At 48.2% G+C, this 24,003-nt stretch overlaps 1 protein-coding gene across 2 annotated transcripts; it reads right to left on the bottom strand.

Annotated features, from left to right (window-relative positions):
- Positions 1–1,971: 1,971 nt before the first annotated feature.
- On the bottom strand, positions 1,972–23,180 carry NR1H2 (nuclear receptor subfamily 1 group H member 2). 2 transcript variants are annotated; one of them, XM_028703238.2, is made up of 10 exons: positions 23,041–23,180; positions 20,764–20,891; positions 18,614–18,691; positions 18,286–18,408; positions 16,903–17,172; positions 13,392–13,636; positions 9,106–9,285; positions 6,389–6,488; positions 3,496–3,704; positions 1,972–2,627 (listed from the first exon to the last, which is right to left on the bottom strand). In XM_028703238.2, exons 3-10 carry the CDS (start codon positions 18,651–18,653, stop codon positions 2,481–2,483), a joined length of 1,314 nt encoding a protein of 437 aa, XP_028559071.2. In that variant the 5' UTR covers positions 18,654–18,691; positions 20,764–20,891; positions 23,041–23,180; the 3' UTR covers positions 1,972–2,480. The 2 variants fall into 2 exon arrangements, with proteins under 2 accessions (XP_028559071.2, XP_028559072.2); XM_028703239.2 differs by having other exon boundaries at positions 18,286–18,405.
- Positions 23,181–24,003: the final 823 nt, after the last annotated feature.

Below are 24,003 nucleotides of genomic sequence, written 5' to 3'. Positions count from 1 at the left end.
TATCCTCAGGGAACAAGAGCACTGTGCAGGGAATAGGAGTCTCCTAACAACTCCCAGCGCCCTTAACAAACTCTCCCATAATTCTTTGGGGGAATCCATTGCTATTAAAGTGGCCTACTAGTGGTTTAAATGCATGGTGCGGATGTGGCCTTAGTCAAGACATAAACCTGAGTTCCATGGAAATCAGTAGGGCTCAACTAAATTACAGTCGTACCTTGGTTGCCAAACGCCTTGGAACTCGGACGTTTCGGCTCCCGAACAATCGAAAACCGGAAGTGAGTGTTCTGGTTTTTGAATGGTTTTCGGAAGCCAAACAGCCTGTGTGGCTTCTGATTGGCTGCAGGAGCTTCCTGCAGCCAATCAGAAGCCGCGCTTTGGTTTCTGAATGCCTTGGAAGTTGAATGGACTTCTGGAATGGATTCCGTTCAGCTTCCAAGGTATGACTGTCATGCAATCCTAAACAGGTAAAATCTTAGTGAATTGAATGGGACCTACTCCCTAGTAGGTATGTTTAAGGACGGATCATTAATCTGGCCCAAACCCACTGGCTCCAAGGCCATTCCAATAAGCTAAGATCTTTATCACTCAAGTTTTGTTTTTGTTTTTTTGAGAAATCTAGGACTTCTGGATCCCATTTCAGTTTTTATCTTGTCTCTTCTCCAAAGAACTCAAGAGTCGGAGATATTCCTCTCTTTCTCCATCTATTGCACCTTCTCAACAAACTTGTGAGGAAGCTCACACTGAGAGAAATAAATGGCCCACCAAGTGAGCTTCATAACTGAGTGAGGATTTCAACCAGAATCTCACTCATCCAAGACTCCACTCTGCACTGACATATACATTCTCTACGTCAACTAGATCTCTTATAGCTGCCAGAAAACCTGCTACTGTTCTGGAGGACATACACCCACCACCACCAAGGCAGGCTCCAATCCTCTTTGGCCTACAGGCCTCAAATATTTCTTAATAACAACACAGGGAGAGCCCTGTTGGATCAGAGCAAAGGTCCATCTATCCCAGCATCCTATTCTCACACTGACCAACCAGATTCAAAGTCTGCAAAGAAGACCCAAGTTCAACAATGCTCTCTATAGGCTTGTGGTTCCCAGATACTGGTATTCAGAGGCATACTGTCTCCAATAGTGGAGGTAGAACTTAAGCTTTCTCCTCCACAAACTGATCTAATTTTCTCTTAAAGCCATTAGTAATGTCTCCCATCCCTACCCTCTGAATTGGTTTGGGCTTCTGCTCTCAACCCATCCCTCAAAGCTGTAGGCCAAACCTTTAAAGCCCTAAATGGTCTCGGCCCAGTATACCTGAAGGAGCGCCTCCACTCCAGCTGTTCAGCCCAGACACTGAGGTCCAGCTCTGAGGGCCTTCTGGAGTTCCCTCACTGCGAGAAGTGAGGTTATGGGGAACCAGGCAGAGGGCCTTCTTGGTAGTGGCACCCTCCCTGTTGAAACACCCTTCCATCAGATGTCAAGGAGATAAAGAACACAAGCTTTAGAAGACACCTGAAGGCAGCCCTGTATCGGGAAGTTTTTAATGTTTGATGTTACGTTTTTACAGTGGTGCCCCGCAAGACGAATGCCTCGCAAGACGAAAAACTCGCTAGACGAAAGTGTTTTCCGTTTTTTGAGTCGTTCCGCAAGACGAATTTCCCTATGGGCTGGCTTCTTGCGAGTTTGTTTCCTTTCTCTTAAAGCCGCTAAGCCGTTAATAGCCGCTAAGCCGCTAATAGCCGCTAACAGCCGCTAATAGCCGTGCTTCGCAAGACGAAAAAAACGCAAGACGAAGAGACTCGCGGAACGGATTAATTTCGTCTTGCGAGGCACCACTGTATATGTGTTAGAAGCTGCCTAGAGTGGCTGGGGCAGCACAGTCAGGTGAGCAGGGTGCAAACAGTAAAATTATTATTATTATTATTAATCTCTTTCCATTCACACATACCGTCAACACCAGGCCAGATGCTTGGTTTGTCATGATCGGGTTTATTTTTTATTTTTCTGGGCATAGCCCCCCCATACCAGGCCACCCCCTCCCCAGTGGGGCACACCTAGAATGTCACATAGGGTGGGGTGTGTGTGTTCATTCTTCACGAGCAGGAGAAAGGAGTCTTTGTGGGGAGGGGGCAGCCCCCTTGCATCTTTCCCCTACGCACCCCAGAAGCACAAATGTGACCGACACCTCCCCAAAACCAGAAGCGGGGGAGGCAAGCTCTGTAGGAAGTACAAGTAGATGGGGGTTGGGGAGGGGGCGAGAGGGGAAAAAAGTGCTTAGTAACCCCCTTGATGCAGTTCCTCTGGTGGGATGAGTCCATCAGTTACAAGTCCTAATGCTGAGGTTCAAAAGAGTCCGTAGAAGGATTCCAAGAAAAGGAGTACGTGCGTTAAGAGAGAAAAAGAGAAACAGAGAGAGAGAGAGAGGAGAGACGTCTGTACGCTCCCCCATCTGTCCCCTCCCACCCCAAAAAAAAATGTCTACTCGTGTACATCCCAAATCTCAGAGAGAAGCGGCGGAAGTTTCTTGTCTTGAAGACGCAAAGCGAAGACCTGCTCAGAGTGCACGCTGCTCAAGGTCCGTAGGCTGACCAGTTTCATCAACATGCGCGGAAACATCAGGTGGTCCTGAAAAAGCCAGGGGGGGGGGGAAACACGAGGGTTGGTCAGGCACCCGGCCACTCACGTTTGCTATTGGAAGGGCTATCTAAGACACCTAGCGGCTGGAGATGTAATAGGGACACTGAGGTCCAGCTCCGAGGGCCTTCTGGCGGTTCCCTCACCGCGAGAAGTGAGGTTACAGGAAAACAGGCAGAGGGCCTTCTCGGTGGTGGCGCCCTCCCATCAGATGTCAAGGAAATAAACAACTACCTGACTTTTAGAAGACATCTGAAGGCAGCCCTGTTTAGGGAAGTTTTTTAATGTTTGATGTTTTATTGTGTTTTTGATATTCTGCTGGGAGCCGCCCAGAGTGTCTGGGGAAACCCAGCCAGATGGGCGGGGTATAAATAAATTAATTGTTATTATTATTTCAGGTTCATTGCCCCTCAGGCAGGGCTGAGAAAAGCTCCCTTCTGAAACCCTGGAGAGGTGACGCCAGTTAGAATAGATAATACTCAGCTAAATGGACCAGTGTATCAAGGCAGCTCTTCCTCCTATTCCCTGTAACCTCAATTTTAGGGCCCACTGCTATTTTCCATTCCTTGCTATTCCTTTCTCTGCAGCCAAAGGTGAGGAGGTGACTTAAATTATGTTTTTTTCTTCCCACCGTGCAGGAGATGTAAAGGTTTCAGGATTAGGAATCTCTCTTGAACCCAGCAGGGGAACTAGCAGGTGTCTCACCGGCGCTTGGCCGCAGCCCAAGTACAAATTCTGTGAGGCGTCCAAATATTTTTTGCCTATTCGCCTGCTCAAACGATTTTCCATCACATCAACTTCACCACCCACCCTGCGCATTCATTCCCCCACTCTTCCACGCCCGCACATCCCCGGACACCTGTGGCCGGTGGAGGCGGATATAAGAGCTGAGGGCCTCGATGTAGGGCTGTTGCAGAGCTTCCACCAGGCCGTGGTCCTGCACGTTGGGCCGGTCGGCTGAGAAGATGTTGATAGCGATGAGGAGGGCGTATTCAGCATCGTCCAGCTGCAGCTGCCGCATGGCCCGAGAGAACTCGAAGATGGGGTTGATGAACTCTACCTGCAGACCTGATGGTAAAACGAGGAGGAAGGAAACAGAAGCTGGAGTGTCAGGGAAAGAGAACTCACCTCACTCATGCCCACACAGAGACATATATTGTCCTTTCGTCTTACCAGGTCAAATTAGGCCCACCATTCGTCCCCAATTCGCCTGCAAAGCCATTCTGACTGAGCCACAGCCCCCTGGTCTATAGCTGATGTCACCGTCAGGTGTGAGGCAGGTAAAGACATGGCCGGGACTAAAGGCGGTGTTATTGTTGTTGTTGATTAAATTTGTACACTGCCCTTCGTCCATAGATCTCAGGGCAGTTCACCACATAAAATTACAACATAAAAAGCACAAAATATATACAAGAATAACAAAAACAAACCAATACAGTGTAACCTCGGTTTTCGAACGCAACCCGTTCCGGAAATCCGTTCAACTTCCGAAACGTTTGAAAACCAAGGATCAAAGGCTGTCAGCAAGTTCAATGGGGGAAATTGAGAAACGTGCTTTGGAAGCTGTTCAAAAATGGAAGCGTTCACTTCCAGGTTTTCGGCGTTTGGCTTGTGAAACGTTTGGCAGCCGAGACGTTCGAAAACTGAGTTTTGACTGTAACCCCCTCTTCCACAACACATTTAAAAGAGCATGGGTTGTCAATCAGGGCCTGTATACCTGAAGGACCATCTCTACCCCCATCGTTCAGCCCAGACATGGAGATCTAGCTCTGAGGGCCTTCTGCCTGGTTCCGTCACGGCAAGAAGTGAAGCTACAGGGAACCCAGCCAGATGGGCGGGGTAGGAATAAGAAGGCGAAGGAGGAGGAGGAGGAGGAGAAGGAGAAGGCCTGGCTGAAGAGGAATGCTTTTGCCTGGCGCCTTAAGGTGTACAGTCGTACCTTGGAAGTTGAACGGAATCCATTCCGGAAGTCTGCTGGACTTCCAAAACATTTGGAAACCAAACTGTGGCTTCTGATTGGAAGCTGTGGAAGCCCCGTTGGACGTTCAGCTTCCAAAAATACTTCGCAAACCGGAACAGTCACTTCCAGGTTTGCCGCATTCAGGAGCCAAAACATTCGACTTGCAAGGCGTTTGGGATCCAAGGTACGACTGCATAATGAAGGTGCCAGCTGAACCTCCCTGGGGAGAGCATTCCACAAATGGGAGCCGCTGCAGAAAAGGCACTGCTGATCAGCAGCACCCAAAAAGCCCTGCACCAAGTCCTAAGCATGGCACTTTGCTAGCTCTGGGATAAAGAAAACCAATAGTAAGGGAAGCCCCTCACAGAGCTACAATTCCTAGAGTTCCCTGGGATTGGTGGTTAAACCACTCTAGGAATTGTAGCTCTGTGAGGGGAGTAGAGGGTCTCCTAACAACTCTCAGGACTAGACTTCCCAGGATTCCTTGGGGAGAGACTGTTTAAAGTGGTATGATACTGCTTTAAATGTATAGTGCAGATGAAGCCAGACTTGTGCCTGGGAAACATCTGGGAAAGCAGTGCAAGCAAATCCTCGCCAGAAACAAACTACAAGCAGAGACAGGAAACATGGAGATTGTGAAGCCATATTTACATATTTGTTTCCCTCTGGCAGAAAAGGACCTCCTCAGAGTGTGGTGCATAACAAACTGCACGTTGAACAGGCGGAACAGAGGCAGGTAGAGAGAAGCCAAGCCAGAGGGTCTGAGATAGACACACCTTTTATTTGCTTTAAAAAAATACAAAATACGAGATGAACTCAAATCAACCCTAGTAAGGAAACCGACTGGATTCCAGATCTCTTAGCGGTACTGCCCCCTTGTCAAGCCCACTGCTGCAGAAAGAAAGAAGGCTAAAAAGGAATGCAAACTCTTGTCAGACATGCCATGGCAACACAGCCTGACTTGTAAGTAGATAATTGTTGATACGCAAAGGAATTAATGGCATGAATCACCTGAAAAGCAGACCAACTCTTGATGCTCCAGGCCAGACAAATGTGTAACCTTGAATGCATATGAAAATCCTCAAACTGCCTTCTTAAAAAAAACAAAAGAAGTCCCACTGCCCCCCACCCACACAAAAAATTCTTCAACTTTCAAATCTACCCAAAAAAACTGGAAGAAGAAAAAAATGCACCTGCTACCTTTCCATTCAAGATACGACTTCTGTACTTGGCCAGAGTCTGCCAAAGATTTGCTAATCTCACTGCAAAATCAGTGCTAACAAGGAGATTCTTTTGGGAGGGGAGTTGCAACTCTGTTCAGACATGCCGGGTGCTGCGATGCCCTGTCATTTCCACATCTAGCGAGAGGAATGAGCCTTGTGTGTGTGGCAAGAGCCTGGATGAGGCAACTGCTGGGGCTCCCCAATCCCTCGCTGTGCTTATTTATGACCCCCTGGCAAGGTAAAAACAAGGGCAAAAAAGCAAAAGGTGCAACATACTTTTCTTTAGAAAGCAGCTCTTTCTTGAGCAGAGGCAGCTGTTCTGGAGAGAGCTTGACGCAACAACACACAAAAACAGAATTTGTCGGTGTGAGCTTAATCTGACCTGAGGTCTGGGTGTGTCCTTTATCTGTGAAGTAGGACAGAAACGCTCACATACAGCCTCAAAAGGTATTGATCTTCCTTCCTGGTTCTTGGTATCCTTCTGGCCTGCCGCTCCAAGGGGAAGAATTTTCTGGAAGGAGCCCCTCACAGCCCACACATACCTTCCCTCCTCTCCTTTCCCACCTCACCTGCACGGTGAAAGTCGTCCTTGCTGTAGGTGAAATCCTTAAGAAACGTGATGCACTGGGTCTCGTGGTTGTAGCGTCTTGCCGTCTCCAAAAGCATGATCTGTGGAGGCAGGGCAGGGGGTGAAGTTGTACCCCTCTCTTGGGGAAAAACTGTCCAGCATACATGGTACAGACATATATGGACTAACTGACTAGGCCACATAAGTTCCAGGCACCTTTCCTTTCCTCCCCTTTCCTGCCCTAAGTTAAACCCATTCTCTTCCTTCCTTCATCGTTTCCCACATTTCTGACAGAAAGCCAGTGTGATGAAGTGGCGAGAGCAGCCTTTCTCAACCTTGGGTCCTCAGATGTTCTTGAACTACAACACCCATCATCCATGACCGCTGGTCTTTCCAGCTAGGGATGATGGGAGTTGTAGTCCAACAACTATCTGGGATCCCAAGGTAGAGTCAGTTCCCTGGTAAGTGGGATTGATTGTTAAACTGCTCTTGAGAACTGTAGCTCTGTGAGGGGAATGGAGGTCTCCTAACAACCCTCAGCACCCTTTACAAACTACAGCTCCCAGAATCCTATGCGGGAAGCCATGACTGTTGCAAGTGGTATCATACACCCTTCAAGATAAGGTGTGAAGGTGGCTTGAGTTAGTGAAACTTCGGTCCCATTTATTTCAGTGGGAACTACGTTAGTAATGACTTGATTTTAATTGATTCCATGGGACCTGTGTTCCACCATCTCAGTCTGGTATCAACACAATAAGAACAGTGGAAATATATATCAAACACAAACAATGATTCACATTGGCGGCGTGAGACCACTGTTTAGCATGGCAATCTGCTAGTGCACCTGCAAGGAGTTGAGAAGATCCTGTTTTTCACAGCTACAGTTTATTGTGCCATCGGTGGTGCTGTGGGTTAAACCACAGAGCCTAGGACTTGCCAATCAGAAGGTTGGTGGTACGAATCCCCGCGACGGGGTGAGCTCCTGTTGCTCGGTCCCTGCTCCTGCCCACCTATCAGTTCGAAAGCACGTCAAAGTGCAAGTAGATAAATAGGTACCACTCTTGCAGGAAGGTAAAAGGCGTTTCCGTGCACTGCTCTGGTTCGCCAGAAGCGGCTTAGTCCTGGTGGCCACATGACCCGGAAGCTGTATGCCAGCTCCCTCGGCCAATAAAACGAGATGAGCGCTGCAACCCCAGAGTCGTCCGTGACTGGACCTAATGGTCAGTGGTCCCTTTACATTTAACCCTATATTGCTGTTAATTTCAACTACGGTTTGAATCTGGCTTCTTTCAAACAAATCGAAATTAATATTCATTACAGTTTGGGCCAGTGTAACACTGTGGTTTAGCAAAAGCATTAAGCAATGGCTTCCAAACTCCTCTTTATGGCTGTGTCTAAGGAGGAGAGGCGCAGGGGGAGCTCATAGGTTCCAGACGCAGTGAAGTTTATCCCTGTCATGCTAAACTATGGTTTAGTGGAAATCTAAATCCAGGCATTCTGTTCTCACAATAACTTTAAGACATTCACTGAGCCGGTAAACAAATGTGGGGACTGTACCACTTCAGATGCATTGGACTGAATTGTGCTCCACCAAAATAATAATAATAATAAATCAATGCATTTGGAAAGCTAACATTTTAGCGCTAAGACAGAACCATTCTCCCTGAAATGCTGGCTTTCAACGCCCACCTCCACCCCCGGATTCAATCACGTGAGCATCCCAACCTACATCAAGCTAAATCTAAAACCATCACCAGTGAGAAATCCAGCCTCTTGTCTTGCGCTCATTTTACTCCCACACACTGCAATTACCCTCAAGTTGCCTTCACAGTAGAATTTCAGGCCTTGTTTGTCCCTGGAAGCAGCAGGCCTGCTGCCACTGGATTAGGAATAAAGGAAACTGCTGCATATATCTGAAGGAGCGTCTCCACCCGCATCGTTCTACCTGGGCACTGAGGTCCAGCGCCGAGGGCCTTCTGGCGGTTCCCTCACTGCAAGAAGCCAAATTACAGGGAACCAGGCAGAGGGCCTTCTCGGTAGTGGCGCCCGCCCTGTGGAACGCCCTCGCACCAGATGTCAAAGAGATCAAAAACTACCAAACTTTTAGAAGACATCTGAAGGCAGCCCTGTTTAGGGAAGCTTTTAATGTTTGATGTATTACTGTATTTTAATATTTGGTTGGAAGCCGCCCAGAGTGGCTGGGGAAGCCCAGACAGATGGGTGGGGTAATAATAATAATAATAATAATAATAATAATAATAATAATAATAATAATAATAAATTAAAAGCAGAAGATTTGTCCCCATAGCATGTCGTCAGATTGCAGTGACTCTTAAGTCAGGAAACTCATTCACACCATTGATTAAGCCACCCTTTTTACCGACAAATGCCGGGAACTGAAGCTGCAGACTTTAGCATTAAAATCACTGGCTCCCCTACCAAGATTCTGCTTCCTGGTTCTTCACTGCTGTGGGATCTGCCGGTTCTTCCAAGCCTCTTCAGCTATGTAAAGAGAACCAAAACCTCCGGGACTGGAAGCAATGTTTCTAGCTGACTTAAGATGCTAATGCTGCAGTCCTGACCCCACTTACCTGGGAGCAGACCCCAGTGAATTCAGCGGGACTTACTTCTGAGTAGATATGGTTAGGATCGCGGCCATATAATTCGTAAGCGGCGAGTCAGGAGAAGCAGGAGACGCTCCACCCCGCTCTTGCTCACCTCGATGGTGGAGGCTTTGAGCAGCGCGATCTGGTCCTCCCGCGACAGCTGTAGGAAGCCAGGAACCTGCTTGGCAAAGTCCACAATCTCCTGCACCGAGATGATGGCCAGCTCTGTGAAATGGGCGAAGCGCTGTTGCCGTGCTTCCCGGCTGTTGGGGTCGCTGCCCATAGGCCAGGGCTGGTGAGTAGAAGGCAGGCAGGCAGGGGCAGGAGGAGAAACATGGATGGAGAGAGAAAGAGAGAAATGAGGTCGGTCTAGGGCAGGAGACCCTTAACAATGCACAGGCTTCGTTGATGCAATCCTAAGCCTTACCCCCAAACTGCTCTCCAAATCTAACAATCTCTTGTTAGTTTCTGTTTCTCACTGAGCAGCTGCTGGGAGTCACAGGACTCTGTTTACATTCCAGAGACCTTGCAGTCTCACGGGAAAGGGAGACGGGATGTGACGTTAGTGGTTTCCTGTTTCCTTTGTTCAGTTGCTCTCTGCTTTCCTAGAGAGAGGGTGTCTTTTCTGTTCTGCGTAGTTTAGAAATAAAACTCTTTACAATGTAGCCCAAACCTCTCGTCTCTTCCGCATGCTTGCTGGATAGAATGTGCTTGAGGCCTTATCAAAGGCTCAGGTCATTAAATACGTTGGAGGCGATTTCAAAGGCTTGGCTCGGAGGAAGATGAGGCCTTATCGGCTTGGCCGAGCGGAGATGCCGACATCTCTCAACCACCCTCTATGATCGACAAGGGGGGTGGGAATCCAGAAGACAAGAGCCTGGATCCCTTCCAAACAAGATCCAGAAACCCATGCTCTCCAACTCTCCCCTGGTTATTCTTCTTAACCACCAGGATTACCATGACTCTCCCCACACATCCAGCAAAATGTACCCATTCTGAGTACATTGAACAGGGCCTGGATAGCTCAGCTGGTTAGAGTGTGGTGCTGATAACGCCAAGGCTGCAGGTTCGATCCCCATAAGGAACAGCTGCATATTCCTGCACTGCAGAGGTTTGGACAAGATGATCTAGAGTTCTATGATTTTATGATTCTTGAGTCAAGAAAACATCTTTTGTGATGGGGGTGGCGGCAGAGGAAGAGGATTGAAATGGGAGGGAAATCAGGGGTAAAAACAGATTAAACAAACTTAAACATCCTGGCTCCAAGGACCCCCAAAATTATGTGAGATGTTCTATACGTCTAGTAAGCTCAGGTGCGAGTCAATGTTAAACACGGCACTTGCTGTGTACATCACTTGTTTAACTAACCTATCAAGGCAGATTGAGCAGGGCAGGCCAATTCAAGGTTTGTTTTCGTTTCTTGTTATCAGGATAAATAAGCATCTTGGTTCAAGATAGGAAATGGGGATACTGGTCTGGTTCAGTAGTCGGGCCCGTCTCTGAAGGACATGCCTTTTACAGTGGTACCTCGGGTTACATATGCTTCAGGTTACATACATTTCAGGTTACAGACTCCGCTAACCCAGAAATATTACCTCAGGTTAAGAACTTTGCTTCAGGATGAGAACAGAAATCATGCGGTGGCAGCGGGAGGCCCCATTAACGAAAGCGGTGTTTCAGGTTAAGAACAGTTTCAGGTTAAGAACGGACCCCAGAACAAATTAAGTACTTAACCCGAGGTCCCACTGTATTCCCATTTGAACACGTTTATTTGTGTTGCGTTGGGGTAAGGAAGACCAGCTGCAGAGCCCATTCTGATGTCTCTTGAACCAGCCAAAATGGGTGCGGAAGTTGACATGTTTGCCACAAGCTCCTGCATCCATCCTTTAACGAAGGATGACGTCTTCCTGAGCCCAGATCCACCCCCCTTGAAACTCACAGCCCTGCTCCCATTGCCAGAAGGTTTCCCCTCCCTGACAGCCCTCTCCACTTTCTTTGCAAAAGTACGGGGCAGAAAGGGCTGCTGGGAAACAGAGAAGTGTCTGCTTCTCATTCTCCGCCCCCCCCCCACCCAATCTCTTTTATAACCTTGCTTTGGTGCACGCAATTTAAAAGCACCAGTCATCATGTGTCGGTGAGCAATGAGGGGGCGGGAGTCTGCCCTGGGACAGGCGACGGGATTTGCAGGGAAGAATGCATTGTAGCTGGAGCTGGAAAAGGGGGAAAGATTGGGGAAAGGGGGACATTCCACAGACAGGGTGTACGGGAGCATCTGGGAGATGGGCGGCAGCCTTAGAAATAAAACCACAGAAGTTACAAGCCAGCAATGTATAGATGTTTGTTGCTGCACTTCCATGCTGACTGTGGAGAAGAAGAAACTGCCAGCTCAGCAACTGGCATGGAAATGCAGACTACTAGTCTCTTAGCAGGCTAGTTAAAAATAAAATAAAACAATTGGCCTTCCACCAAGCTGACTAATGGAGCAGGGAGGAATAGAGTGATTCATCCCCTTTCTTTCAGCCTGCTAAATTTATTTTTTATACTTTTCAGGTTTATATTTCACTGATTTTACAATCATTTTGACATTTCAAAACTTGACTTCCTTCCCCCTCTTTCTGCGGTTCCTTAAATTTATTTTTAATATCTTCTGCATATCCAAATTAACTACATTTGCTCATTTCTTCATCCTCTTTAAATATACAGTCATACCTCTTGTTACGTTTGCTTCAGGTTAAATCTTTTCAGGTTGCGTCCCGCAACAACCCGGAAGTACCGGAAAGGGTTACTTCTGGGTTTCACCGCTTGCGCATGTGCAGACGCTCAAAATGACGTCACGCGCATGCGCAGAAGCGGCGAATCGCAGCACGCAAAGACGTGGGTTGCGTTCTGCTCATGTTGCGAACGGGGCTCCGGAATGGATCCCTTTTGCAACCAGAGATACCACTGTATACCCCTATGAAACTGCAGGCTATCACAGTACTGTAATCCTGCCAGTGTTCTTATCTGTTTACAATTTATCTGCAAATATTCAATAAACCATTTCCATTCTTTTTATAAAAAGTTTGTTATCTTGATTTCTTATTCTTCTGGTAAGAGTTGCCATTTCTGCACATTCCATAAGTTTTTGTATCCATTTTTCCTTTGCTGGGACCAGTCTGCTAAATTTCTGGGCTGGCTGGGGAGGAAGAGACTTGCCTTGTGCAGCGGAAAGCACAGAAACAATGAGCTCAAGGTGCGCCGACTATAAAATTGGAGAAATCAAGAGATATATAGCCGCACCGGCAGCATATCTCTTCTTTCTCATATCCAAAAATGCAAGAAGGGCTTTTACGCTCGCCAGAAGCTTGGCTCTGCCCTCACCGGTCCTGGAAGGATCCTTTTAAAAAGTCCCATACGCTCAGAGACTTTGCACCTGTTTATTGGGGGATATAGGAAGCCCAGAACACTTGTTCTTTAGATGTCCCTTTTATGAAGAGGCACATACTGAGACCATTGATCCCTTGCTGGTGAGGCTTGCAGACCTCCCAGAAAAGCAAAAATTTGACCTTTTCCTGTTAGGCAAAGATCATGAGACAACCCGGATGGTCGCCAGATTCTGTGTACAGGTCTGTAGGCGCAGACCACCCCCCGACTCAAACTAGTTTGTTAAGAAAATCCCCAAACTCGGTTCCATGGATGACTCCGGGTCATCTCTCTACGGTAGCTTATCTTAAAGTTTTAAGTGTCTATAGGCTTATCACATTTATAAATTTTAAATTTATTGTTGTACATTGTTTTAAATATTTGTTTTCCTTCTGGGATTGTACCCCCAAGTGTGTTTTATAAGCTGGTCTCCGACCGTAATAAATTATCTATCTATCTATCTATCTATCTATCTATCTATCTATCTATCTATCTAATAAAGCCAGGCATTTCTGGAGCATCAGAGCTGGGACGCGATACGAACGAGAGCTGAACTTCACATAATTTGCATGCCTATACTCCCATCGCCAAAGAATTGATGCTTTTGAATTATGGTGCTGGAGAAGACTCTTGAGAGTCCCATGGACTGCAAGAAGATCAAACCTCTCCATTCTTAAGGAAATCAGCCCTGAGTGCTCACTGGAAGGACAGATCCTGAAGCTGAGACTCCAATACTTTGGCCACCTCATGAGAAGAGAAGACTCCCTGGAAAAGACCCTGATGTTGGGAAAGATTGAGGGCACAAGGAGAAGGGGACGACGGAGGACGAGATGGTTGGACAGTGTTCTCAAAGCTACCAGCATGAGTTTGACTAAACTGCGGGAGGCAGTGGAAGACAGAAGTGCCTGGCGTGCTCTGGTCCAGGGGGTCACAATGAGTCGGACACGACTAAACGACAACAACAACACTCCCATTGCTAATATCGTCTTCGATTACCGTGACTTTGGGCTGGTCACTGAAGCTCCTCTTGTTGCACTGCTGTTGCGCTGCTACCAGCTGCCGGATCATGCCCTCCTGCTGGGGCGTGAGGGGAGCTGGTTCGGGCTGGGGCAAAGAGGGGTCGCAGGGCAGAGGCGGCACTCGGAGAACCTCGCCTCCACCCCCCTCACCCCCTGACGCCCCTTCTCCCTCCTGCTGTTTACGGATCTTCTTCTTACGGATCTGCTCTTCCGACAAAACACCTAGAGAGAAGGAGAGGGGAGGAGTTATTGAGATCCTGTGGAATCACAGGGAGACATCTCAGTTGTTCCTGCTACATCCCGGTATGCCCCATGGAGAGCCTCAAGGTCCATAAATAGCAACACCCTAGAGGTCCCGGGCCCTAAGGAATATGATTAGCCTCAACCAGAGCCAGGGCCTTTTCAACACTGGCTCCGGCCTGGTGGAACGCTCTGTCTCTTGAGACCAGGGCCCTGCGGGATCTGATTTCTTTCCGCAGGGCCTGTAAGAGAGAGTTGTTCCGCCTGGCCTTTGGCTTAGAATCAATTTGATTCCCTCCCCCTCTTTCTTTTTTCCTTTCTTCTCCTGTGAAGAGGCTGCATTTTAATGTTGTATTTTAATCTTGTTTTTTAAGTTGTATTTTAATCAACTTGTTTTTATTATTCGTTGTTAGCTACCCTGAGCCCGGCCTTGGCTGGGGAGGGCGGGGTATAAATAAAATTTATTATTATTATTATTATTAAAATTTATTATTATCAGCACCCCCAATCCTCTGACTCAACCTCTGACTCATCCTCTGAAGTCCCTGGCTGTGAAATGTCTCCCTGAACTTTGCCTCCTGCAACCATTACTAACATTTAGACACGATGACACATCTTCCCTATTTGTCCAACTTTCTAACTAACATGAACTGCCTTTAGAGGTGAGTTTTTTTGGTAACCAAATTGCTGGTGCAGGCAATTGCTGCCCCAGCCAGCATGGCCAATTTTCAGGGATGATGGGAGCCATAGGTGCCCGGTCACCCACAAATTTTCCAAGAGGGGCCGGGCACCCACAAAGTTCCATGTAGCACGCCGCACAGCCGTGGGGACCCCCTGCTGTGGGGGCAAGCCGGCACACCTGATGGGAGTTGTAGTTTAGCGACATATCTGGAGGGTTACAGATTCCCCCCTCCCTGCTCTGTATTATTTTAAATCAGGCTTCCTCAAACTCGGACCTCCAGATGTTTTTGGCCTACAACTCCTATGATCCCTAGCTAGCAGGACCAGTGGTCAGGGATGATGGGAATTGTAGTCTCAAAACATCTGGAGGGCCGAATTTGAGGAAGCCTGTTTTAAATCTTTTTTTTTTATAAGTTGTTTGTCGCCAGCAGTTTACAGTGGTACCTTGGGTTAAGAACTTAATTCGTTCTGGAGGCCCATTCTTAACCTGAAACTGTTCTTAACCTGAGGTACCACTTTAGCTAATGGAGCCTGCCACTGCTGCTGCGCCGCCACCGTGCGATTTCTGTTCTCATCCTGAGGTAAAATTCTTAACCCGAGGTACTATTTCTGGGTTAGCAGAGTCTGTAAACTGAAGCATCTGTAATCTGAGGTTCCACTGTATAAAGTATTGCTGGGATCAAGGATCTACAGATGTACTTTCGCTCCAACGAGAGTGCAGCCCCATCCCTTCCCCTGGGCTTAGGAAAGGCAGAGTCTGTGAGGACGGGCTGGTTTCAGGACCACAGATGAATGGCAGCAGTTCTCCCTCATGTTGCACTGGTCTTCGGAGAGCTGTGGGACTTCTTCCTGCTTTCTGAGCATCTGAGATGTAACACAAGGAAGATGAACTCCCATCTCTCTCCTCAACTGCGGAGGAGGTCAGGGGCTCACTGAACCCCCATCCCACCCCCCAGTTATGTTGGGTGACAGCATTGCGTAATGCCATAAACCCCTGTCTCCCTCTCTCTGGAGGGAACACAAGCACAAGAACAAGAGTTGCCAGGAGTTACTGACAACCAGTGCTTGCAATCTTAGCGTTGTATCGAACTAAGTTCTACTCAGAGCAGAAACTACTGAAGTTAATGGACCTAAGTTTGTCACGTGGGCCTTGTTCGCTGTCCAATTAGGCACACAACAGGGCCTTTCAATGGTGGCCCCCTACTTGTGGAATGCCCTCTCTGGTGAGTTGCGCCTGTCTCCATCACTATTCACTTTCGGGAGGAATCTGAAAACGTTCCTGTTTACCCATACTGTTCCTAGCAACCCCAAGATTGTTGGACGGAAGCACATTTTTAACCATTAACTGCTTTGGGATGTTTTCTAATTGTGATTGTTTTTAGACTGTTTTAATTGTTTTATAATTGAGCATCTGTTTGCCGCCCTGGGCTCCTTGGGGAGGAAAGGTGGGATACAAACCTAATAATAATGCTGATTTACTTGAATGGCTCTGATAATGGCTAAGCTTGGATACAGCCCTTAACCTTAAGGATACCTTAAGTATCACCTCTTCCCATACAAACTGAACCGGACCGTGTGCCAGTCATCTGAGGCCCTTCTCTATGTCCCCCACTGCAGAGAGGTTTGGAGGGTGGCAACAAGAGAACAGGCCTTTTCTGTGGTGGCTCCCTGACTGCGGAATGCTCTCCACAGAGAAGCTCGTCTGGTGCCAGAATTACATGTCTTTAGGGGCCAGGCAAAAACATTCCTCTTTGCCCAGGCCTATGGCTATTAAATAATCTGATGGCCTGTGAAAGTGTGGGGGAAGAGGACTGTTATTATCGTATTTTTCGCTCTATAAGACGCACCTTTTCCCTCCTAAAAAGTAAGGGGAAATGTGTGTGTGTCTTATGGAGCGAATGCAGGCTGCGCAGCTATCGCTGAAGCCAGAACAGCAAGAGGGAGAGCTGCACAGCAATCCCTCTTGCTGTTCTGGCTTCAGGGATAGCCGCGCAAAGCCTCTTCAACAACATTTGATTCAGAATATTTTTTTCCTTGTTTTCCTCCTCTAAAAACTAGGTGCGTCTTATGGTCAGGTGTGTATTATAGAGCGAAAAATACGGTAACTGTTTTATTATTTGTCTGTCTGCCATAATTGTTTTTTTTATGTTTTTATTACTGATGTTCTGTTGTACATCACCCTGGGATCTTTTGATGAAGGGTGGTATATAAATTGTAATAATAATAATAATAATAATAATAATAATAATAATAATAATAATAACAATAATAATAATAATCTGGAAGTTGTAAACTACGCTGAAGTCGACAGTAGTGGAAAGGTGGGATATAAAATATTTAAAACAGGGCTGGGGAACCTCTGGTCCTCCCGATTTTGCCGGACTCCAACTCCCATTATCCATGCTGGCTGCGGCTGATGGGAGTTGGAGTCCGGCAACACCTGGAGTGCCACAGGCTTCCTCCCTGGGCCTGCTTAAAAAAGAAAACAAAGCAAGCAAACAAATTCCATTTTTGCCCCTTTCGCCCAAGCCAGATCTCAGCCGTGCCTCTTCTCGCCGACTACTCACATTCCTCTCGCATGCCCGCCTGCCGGCACTTCTTCAAGCGGCACTCCTGGCACTTCCGGCGCATGTACATGTCCATGTGGCACTGCCCGCTGCCCTTGCAGGTATACTGCGCCCCCTTGATGACGCTGCGCCGGAAGAAGCCCTTGCAACCCTCGCAGCTGAGGACGTTGTAGTGGAATCCCGAGGCTTTGTCCCCACACACGCTGCACACTTCATCACCCAGCATCTTGGGGGCAGGGCCCTTCTTGCGCTTCCGGGTCGGCTCCTCAGCTGCAGGGGGAAGAAAAGTGGCTTAAGAGAAGGCTGTGACCCGCCCCCCCCCCCGGCTTCTTGGTTACGATGTCCACATTGGGCACCACACTAAACTATGATCTGGCACAGGAGCAGGGAACCTGTGGCCTTGCAGATGTTACCCAACTTCTGCTCCCATAAGTCCCTGCCGGCATGGCCAGGGATGATGACGCGAGCTGTAGCCTGGCACCAACTGGAGGGCTGCAGGCTCCCCATTCTTGGTTTATTTATGGAGTTGTGAGCCAGCCTCACCTCCTCACAGGCTCACCTGTTGCCTTCCTCCTCCCACTTGGATGGAGGGTGGATTTTAAGGACTTTCGCTAACCATAGTTTTGTTGTTGTCTGACCCAGGAAACCGTGGTTAACATTAACCAGGCCTTCTTAGTAGTGGTGCCTTCCCCTGTGGAACATCCTCCCTTCAGATGTCAAGGAAATAAACAACTATCTGACTTTTAGGATATAGTGGTACCTCGGGTTAAGTACTTAATTCGTTCCGGAGGTCCGTACTTAACCTGAAACTGTTCTTAACCTGAAGCACCACTTTAGCTAATGGGGCCTCCTGCTGCTGCCACAACGGCGGAGCACGATTTCTGTTCTCATCCTGAAGCAAAGTTCTTAACCTGAAGCACTATTTCTGGGTTAGCGGAGTCTGTAACCTGAAGCGTATGTAACCTGAAGCGTATGTAACCCGAGGTACCACTGTACATCTGAAGGCAGTCCTGTTTCAGGAAGTCTTTTAATGTTTGATGTTTTATCATGTTTTTATTATTCTGCCGCGAGCTGCCCAGAGTGGCTGGGGAAACCCATGCGGATTATTATTTATCATTATTATTGCTATGTTTGGTTCCAACAAGCCAACTTCAGAACCAGAGGCTGAAGTAAAAAACCGCAGGCATTATTATTTGCTGACACTGAGCGATTGTTAAACTCACATTTGTAAAGGCCTTAAGGAATAGAAGGACCACAGAATCACAGAAATACATAGTTGGAAGGATCGTCTCGTCCAACCCCCTGCAATTCAATGCAGGAATCCACAGCCAAAAAAATTCAATTAAAGAAATACAAAGCCGTCTACATTCTTCTCAAACTCACCCGCACTGTGCGTAGAGCTCTCTCCATCGTCTGTGCAAACCACCTCGATTTTCACAGTGCTCTGAGACTCTGGCTTTTCCTTTGACCACTCGTCTTTGACCTGAGAAGCGGGCTCCCCATCTTCTGTGTGTGTGGGTGTTGTTGTTTTTTTTTTGGGGGGGGGGAGAAAGAATAGCAATGGAGAATGAGGCAAGGAAGTGAAGAAAAACCAAAGAGTTATATTGTTTTCTTTAAAAAGCCCGCTTCTGTTGTCCATTCAGTAGTAGTGGGCTGTTTGGCGGTGGGGAGGGGTAGGCAAGTGGTAAGTAGGTTTCAGTAGGTGGCTTACCCAGTGGTAACTGAAGTTCATTGGTGCCCGTTTTGGCCATCTCAGGGTGTCAGCCACAGCAGCATTGCATAGCCAGCCCTGGAATCAGGCAGACAAACAGAGGCAGTTCAGCTAATTTAAGAAACGGCTATATACCAAGTTAAACCACAGGTCCATCTACCTCAGTGTATTCTGCTCTGACCGACAGCAACTCTCTGGGCTTTCAAGTAGGGGAGATTCCCAGTCCTCCTGAACCAGGGACCTTCTGCACCTCTCTTTAGCAAGTGTTAACCAGCAAGTTTCACAAAGGTGGCGTAACTTTTGAGCAACCCCTAATTCCCCTCCTCAGAGCTCAAATTTCTAGAGTGGTTTAATACTCAAGTCTCTCTTTATAGGGAATTCTGGGAATTGTATCTGAGGGGAGGGCAATAGGGGGTCTCCTAACCATTTTCACCCCCTTAGCAAACCACAGTTCTCAGAGTTCTTTGTGGGGAAACCCAAGGCTGTGCTATGACACTTTTAAAAATGGATAGTGCCAATGTAGGCCTCCATCAGCCTGCTTCCTCGTTTCTCCTCCATTTCCATGGGAAAGGGAGAAAAGCAGCATTTCCTCATGTTGCATCTTGAAGGGTCGGGGGCAGGCAGGAGGTGATTTAACTTGATGGGGAAAATTTGGGGGTGCTGCAATTTGGTCCTCCTGCCATTTATTTCTGAAGGGGTGGCAAAAGAGCTGTCCAAATACAGCACCTGCTTCCCGTTACCTTCCTACGTTCAAGGAGGGAACGAAGGGCCTCTTCTGGCCTACACCTGCTAGCTCCTACGAAGGCCAGCCCAAGGCATTTTGCTGCCTGAAGCGGCACAGGAAATTAAACCAGCTTCCATCTCTGAGTCAAAGGCCACAGCAGCCCAAGGCTCGCCAAATAATTAGATACCTGAGGCAAAAAATCCCATAGGGGCTTCTGCCTGGGAGCATAAAGTACAACAACAATACATTTGCTACCTTTACATGACACCTAAAAGAAGCCACCTGAGGCCATATTTCTCTGCCCAATGGTAGGGCCAGTCCTATCTCCTGCCATGCTGATGTCCATCACCCATCAATTCAAACTCTGGGTCACCCTATGCACTTTAAAAACCATCGATTCAAGAGGGATTAAAGAAGGTACTTCTGCATTCAGCTTCTCCTAAAATGAAGGTAGGGAGGCTGCTGCGTCAAGATGCAAAGACGGCTACTCGTTTAGACAGCTCTAAAAGAGGATTTTGCACAAATTCATGGCAAACAAATTTACATCTCTGAGCTCTGATGGTTAAATGAAGCCTCCATGCTCCATATATATTTGTGGAGCTTCAGTTACTGGGAGTCAACAATCGGAGAGGGCTGTTGCCTGCAATACCTCACATGGGCTTCTCAGAGGCAAAGCTCTCCTTACGCTCTTTATTTTCTACTCCAGAAGATTTTTAGGGGGCTCTGAGTCTTTTTCACACACTTCTGGAGCCTTCTCCCCAAAATGGTCAGCACAACGTCAAAAGGTATATTATTTATAAGGGAAGAGGGGTGATGCATTTTGACCTGTCTGTACCCAAAAACTATGCAACTTGCCCATCCTTTCATTCCACTTCTCTTTTCTTAGCTGAGATTAAACGTGTGTGGATTCGGCAAACCTTGGGCTTTTCCGGCTGAGCCTGAGTCCAGCTGAATCATAAGTCCCTCACTCCACTGCAACTTTGTGAGTACCCGAAAAGGGGTGTTCCAGGGGCGTTGTGGGGGTGAGGCAATGCAAGGAGAGACTTAACGCCTGTTCAACTTGGCCATGCAACCTAAAAGGACCCAATCCTCAACGCCTGAGTCCACACTCGCCTGCTGGCTCAGCTGGCAGCAGCTCCCCCCCCCCCCAGAGGTTCCTGAACAGAATTTGCAACAGGTTAACTTACATTGGCCTGAGATACACCACCTTCCTATAGTTAGGATTGCTCTGATTGCCTTTTGGTTCCATATTTCCCTGCCCATAATGTTTCCTCTCACCTACTGTTTCACTCACATCTTTTACAGCTTTTCACTGATATATACACACACATGTGTGTTCTCTCTGTGACACACACACATTGAAACATTTCCCACCCACTTTTCCCCACGTACAAGGAGAAAATACAGACTTGCCCTTAAAACTCACCTTTCTCCCCACAGTGGGGAAGAGACTCAGCTATTTGATAGCCACATGGCAGGGCTTATGGGGCAGAAGCACGGCAGTGGGGAGGAGGGGCAGTCGGCCAAACAACAGACCTGGGGGCAGGATGCAACCTGAAAGGGAAAGAGGAGACAGGTATCAACATATCTCCCTCATTTTCCCATGTGTTCTATACATGATGGATGAAAGAGGGAAATTCCCTCTTCCTCCTCCAGTTTGACACACTAGCCATTTACATTTTCCGAAAAAGGGGTCATCTGGTCCAACTCCCTGCTATGCAGCAATCTTTTTGCCCAATGTAGGACTCAAACCCACAACCTTGGGATTGAGAGCCTCATGCGCTACCAACTGGGCTATGTTAAACGACGTACACAAAGTTCTGAGCTAGCTATGGAGATCCTGACAATCTCAAGAAATATGCACAAGGCAGGGGTTGCAAATATGGTACATGCCAGCTGTTTCTGAACTACAACTCCCATCATCCCTGCCCATTGGTCATGCTGGCTGAGACTGATCGGAGCCACCTGGAGGGCACAAAGTTGGCTACCCCAGCTGTAAGGAAACTCAGCAATACTATCGCCATCCCCTGTGAGTTCAGAGGTGAGTCAAAATGGCAGAAGAGGGAGGTATGAGTAAATTTAAGGGAATTCCAAGCTTTGCAGAAGTGCAGGAACATCTTTGGGATGCGGGTGGTGCTGTGGGTTAAACCACAGAGCCTAGGACTTGCCGATCAAAAGGTTGGCGGTTCGAATCCCTGCGATGAGGTGAGCTCCTGTTGCTCGGTCCCTGCTCCTGCCAACCTAGCAGTTCGAAAGCACGTCAGAGTGCAAGTAGATACATAGGTACCACTCTGGCGAGAAGGTAAATGGCGTTTCCATGCGCTGCTCTGGTTCGCAAGAAGCAGCTTAGTCATGCTGGCCACATGACCCGGAAGCTGTACGCCGGCTCCCTCGGCCAATAAAGCGAGATGAGTGCCGCACCCCCAGAGTCGGTCACGACTGGACCTAATGGTTAGGGGTCCCTTTACCTTTACCTTTAGGAACATCTTTAGAAGGGGGAAAAATCACAACAGGCCAATGAAGACTGTGCGTGCTCAATGGCTGTGAAATGCTGACTGGCTGGGGTGTGTTGAAGGGACAAATGTTGGGGTGAGGGTGTTCAATTTATTATCCTGGAAGATAGCCGACATCCTGGACAAAAGTTGTACTTCACACTGCAACACGGTGTTGCAGTTCCCGACTTATTCCTTCCAACCCACACCCAGTATTCCAGATGGAGGGGGCTTGCGTAAAGCGGCTTTGTGGCAGAGGCAAGACTCGAAGCAGGAACTCCCAGATCCATAGCTCAGCCTCTCCACCACTGAGCTGCTGCTCAGCATGGCATTTCGTTCTAAAAGCTGCCACAAACCGGAGCAGGTTCCAATTGCCTATGACCCTGGGCATAGCTTTCAAAGGCTCTGCCATTCCCCACAGCAACTCTCTGTTTCTCTCTGGGGCCTTTGAGGACTTATTTGGGGGTCCTATTGACATCTCTTCTTTCCACTTCCTCAGTGTGCTTGCTGGTGGTGGGGGGTCTCAAACAGGGGCAGGTGGTCTCTTGCAGATCAAACTGAAAAGGCGAAGCCTATTCTCCCCCAGCTGCCATTGCCCTCTGTGGAAGTGAGGCATCCTTCACCCATGGGAATACTTGGGGGGTGGCGGTAAATCAAGTAAATAAAAAGTAGAAATTGTAGGAAGGTTTTGACAGATTTTTCTGAGCGCTTGGGGTCAAAAGAAAGTAAGTCAAAACAACTGTTGTTGTTGAGACATTTCATTCCGAATCTGCTGGGCAGAGCCAGATGATGATGACAGGTGGGTGTCCTGCCGCCCCCTAACATAAATCCCGGCTACGCCTATGCCCCCCGCCCGAGATCCTTGCTGCGCAAGTGCCATAATTAGGGACCCCGGTGCTCGCCCCTCTCAGCGAGTCTGCGATCCTAAGTATAAAGCCCCTCTGGACACGGCGGAAGTTGCCTCCGAGCAAACCTTGCAAGCGATGGCGCAGCAAACCGCTGAGATCGACTGCCCGCGCTGAGACCCCGGGGTGCGGGGGTGGGTGAAAGGGGGGGGGGTTCTCGCTTCGCCAGATGTTGGCACTTTCTCGCGGGGGAGACCCACGCACTTGCGGGTGTGCGTGTCCGGCGGCCCCGATCCCAGCCCCCTCCCCACGGATCCGTCCCGGACCTCGCGGCCACCTCTCGTGCGTCGCAGCCCCGACTTTTACCTGTCTTTTCTGGCTCTCCTGCAACCTCTCCGCTTGGGTATCCAAAAAAAGTGAAAACACTGTCTCGCACACAGGATCAAGGCGCTTCCGGGAACCCTTGCTAGGCGTCACTTCCCTTTCCAGCCTGGGAAACCACCCCTTCTCCGGCAGGCGCCTCCCCACCTTCCCGGCCACTGCAAGGAGCCGCGGTCTGCGCGCACCGGAATATCCCGGAGAGGGAGAGGAGAGCTCCTCGGGTGCGCAGTAGTATTGGGAGCAAGTCGCAATCCTGAAGGGCCATTGCATATTTTTTTCCCAGTCGCTTAGTCACGCAGGAAAGCGGCGATTCGGTGGCTCCCTAGGATAATGTCGAGGATTTCACGTGGATCCGTCTCCAAAAAACGCTGGCTGTGTAACTGCGCGCACAACATAACCTTGCAAGCGAACGGCTTGCTCCCAAAGAATCCTGGGAAATGTAGTTTGAAGGCGTTGGGAGTTGTAGCTCTGGGACGGGGCTAAACTACAGTTCTCAGGATTCAGTGTGTTTTAAATGTGTGCGTGTCCCTTGTTTGTGTAACTGCTTTTTCTCCTCGTAAAACTGTCTAGAAGCCTATTTTGGCATTCAGTGGTATAAAAATTCATAATAATAGTAAATAGCAATTCACCCTCTTCAAGAATGGGCACCATGATGGGGAGAAAAAATATATAATATGGGCTATTACGGGTTATGCTGCTGAAATTCCAACTTCGTGGTTCCTGCTATTGTGCAAAAACAGCCAAGTCCCTTGACACTCAAAGGGTTGCTTTAAAATGGGGTGGGGAAGAGCGACTCATGCCAGCCTGAGCTCCCCGGAAGAAAAGAAGGATTTATTAAAAATCAAAACTCTTCTCTCCAGTTCAATTCGGTCTTTCACACTCACCTAATGGTGCAAAAAGACTTCCAGAAGCTTTATTGTTATTACAATTCTTTCTCTTACTAAGCCC

Source organism: Podarcis muralis, chromosome 13 (genome assembly GCF_964188315.1).
Source record: "Podarcis muralis chromosome 13, rPodMur119.hap1.1, whole genome shotgun sequence".
Lineage (NCBI taxonomy): Eukaryota > Metazoa > Chordata > Lepidosauria > Squamata > Lacertidae > Podarcis > Podarcis muralis.
This window is presented reverse-complemented; position numbering and strand designations above follow the sequence as displayed.

What these genes read in the sequence shown, in the direction of transcription:
- NR1H2 (XM_028703238.2), bottom strand. Translation starts at nt 18,653, where the DNA reads ATGGCCAAAACGGGCACCAATGAACTTCAGTTACCACTGG. An exon ending in GTGACCAGCCCAAAGTCACG is followed by an intron (nt 9,286 to 13,391) that starts GTAATCGAAGAC and finishes TCTACTCACCAG; the next exon opens with CCCTGGCCTATGGGCAGCGA. An exon ending in TCAAAGCCTCCACCATCGAG is followed by an intron (nt 6,489 to 9,105) that starts GTGAGCAAGAGC and finishes CTGCCTCCACAG; the next exon opens with ATCATGCTTTTGGAGACGGC.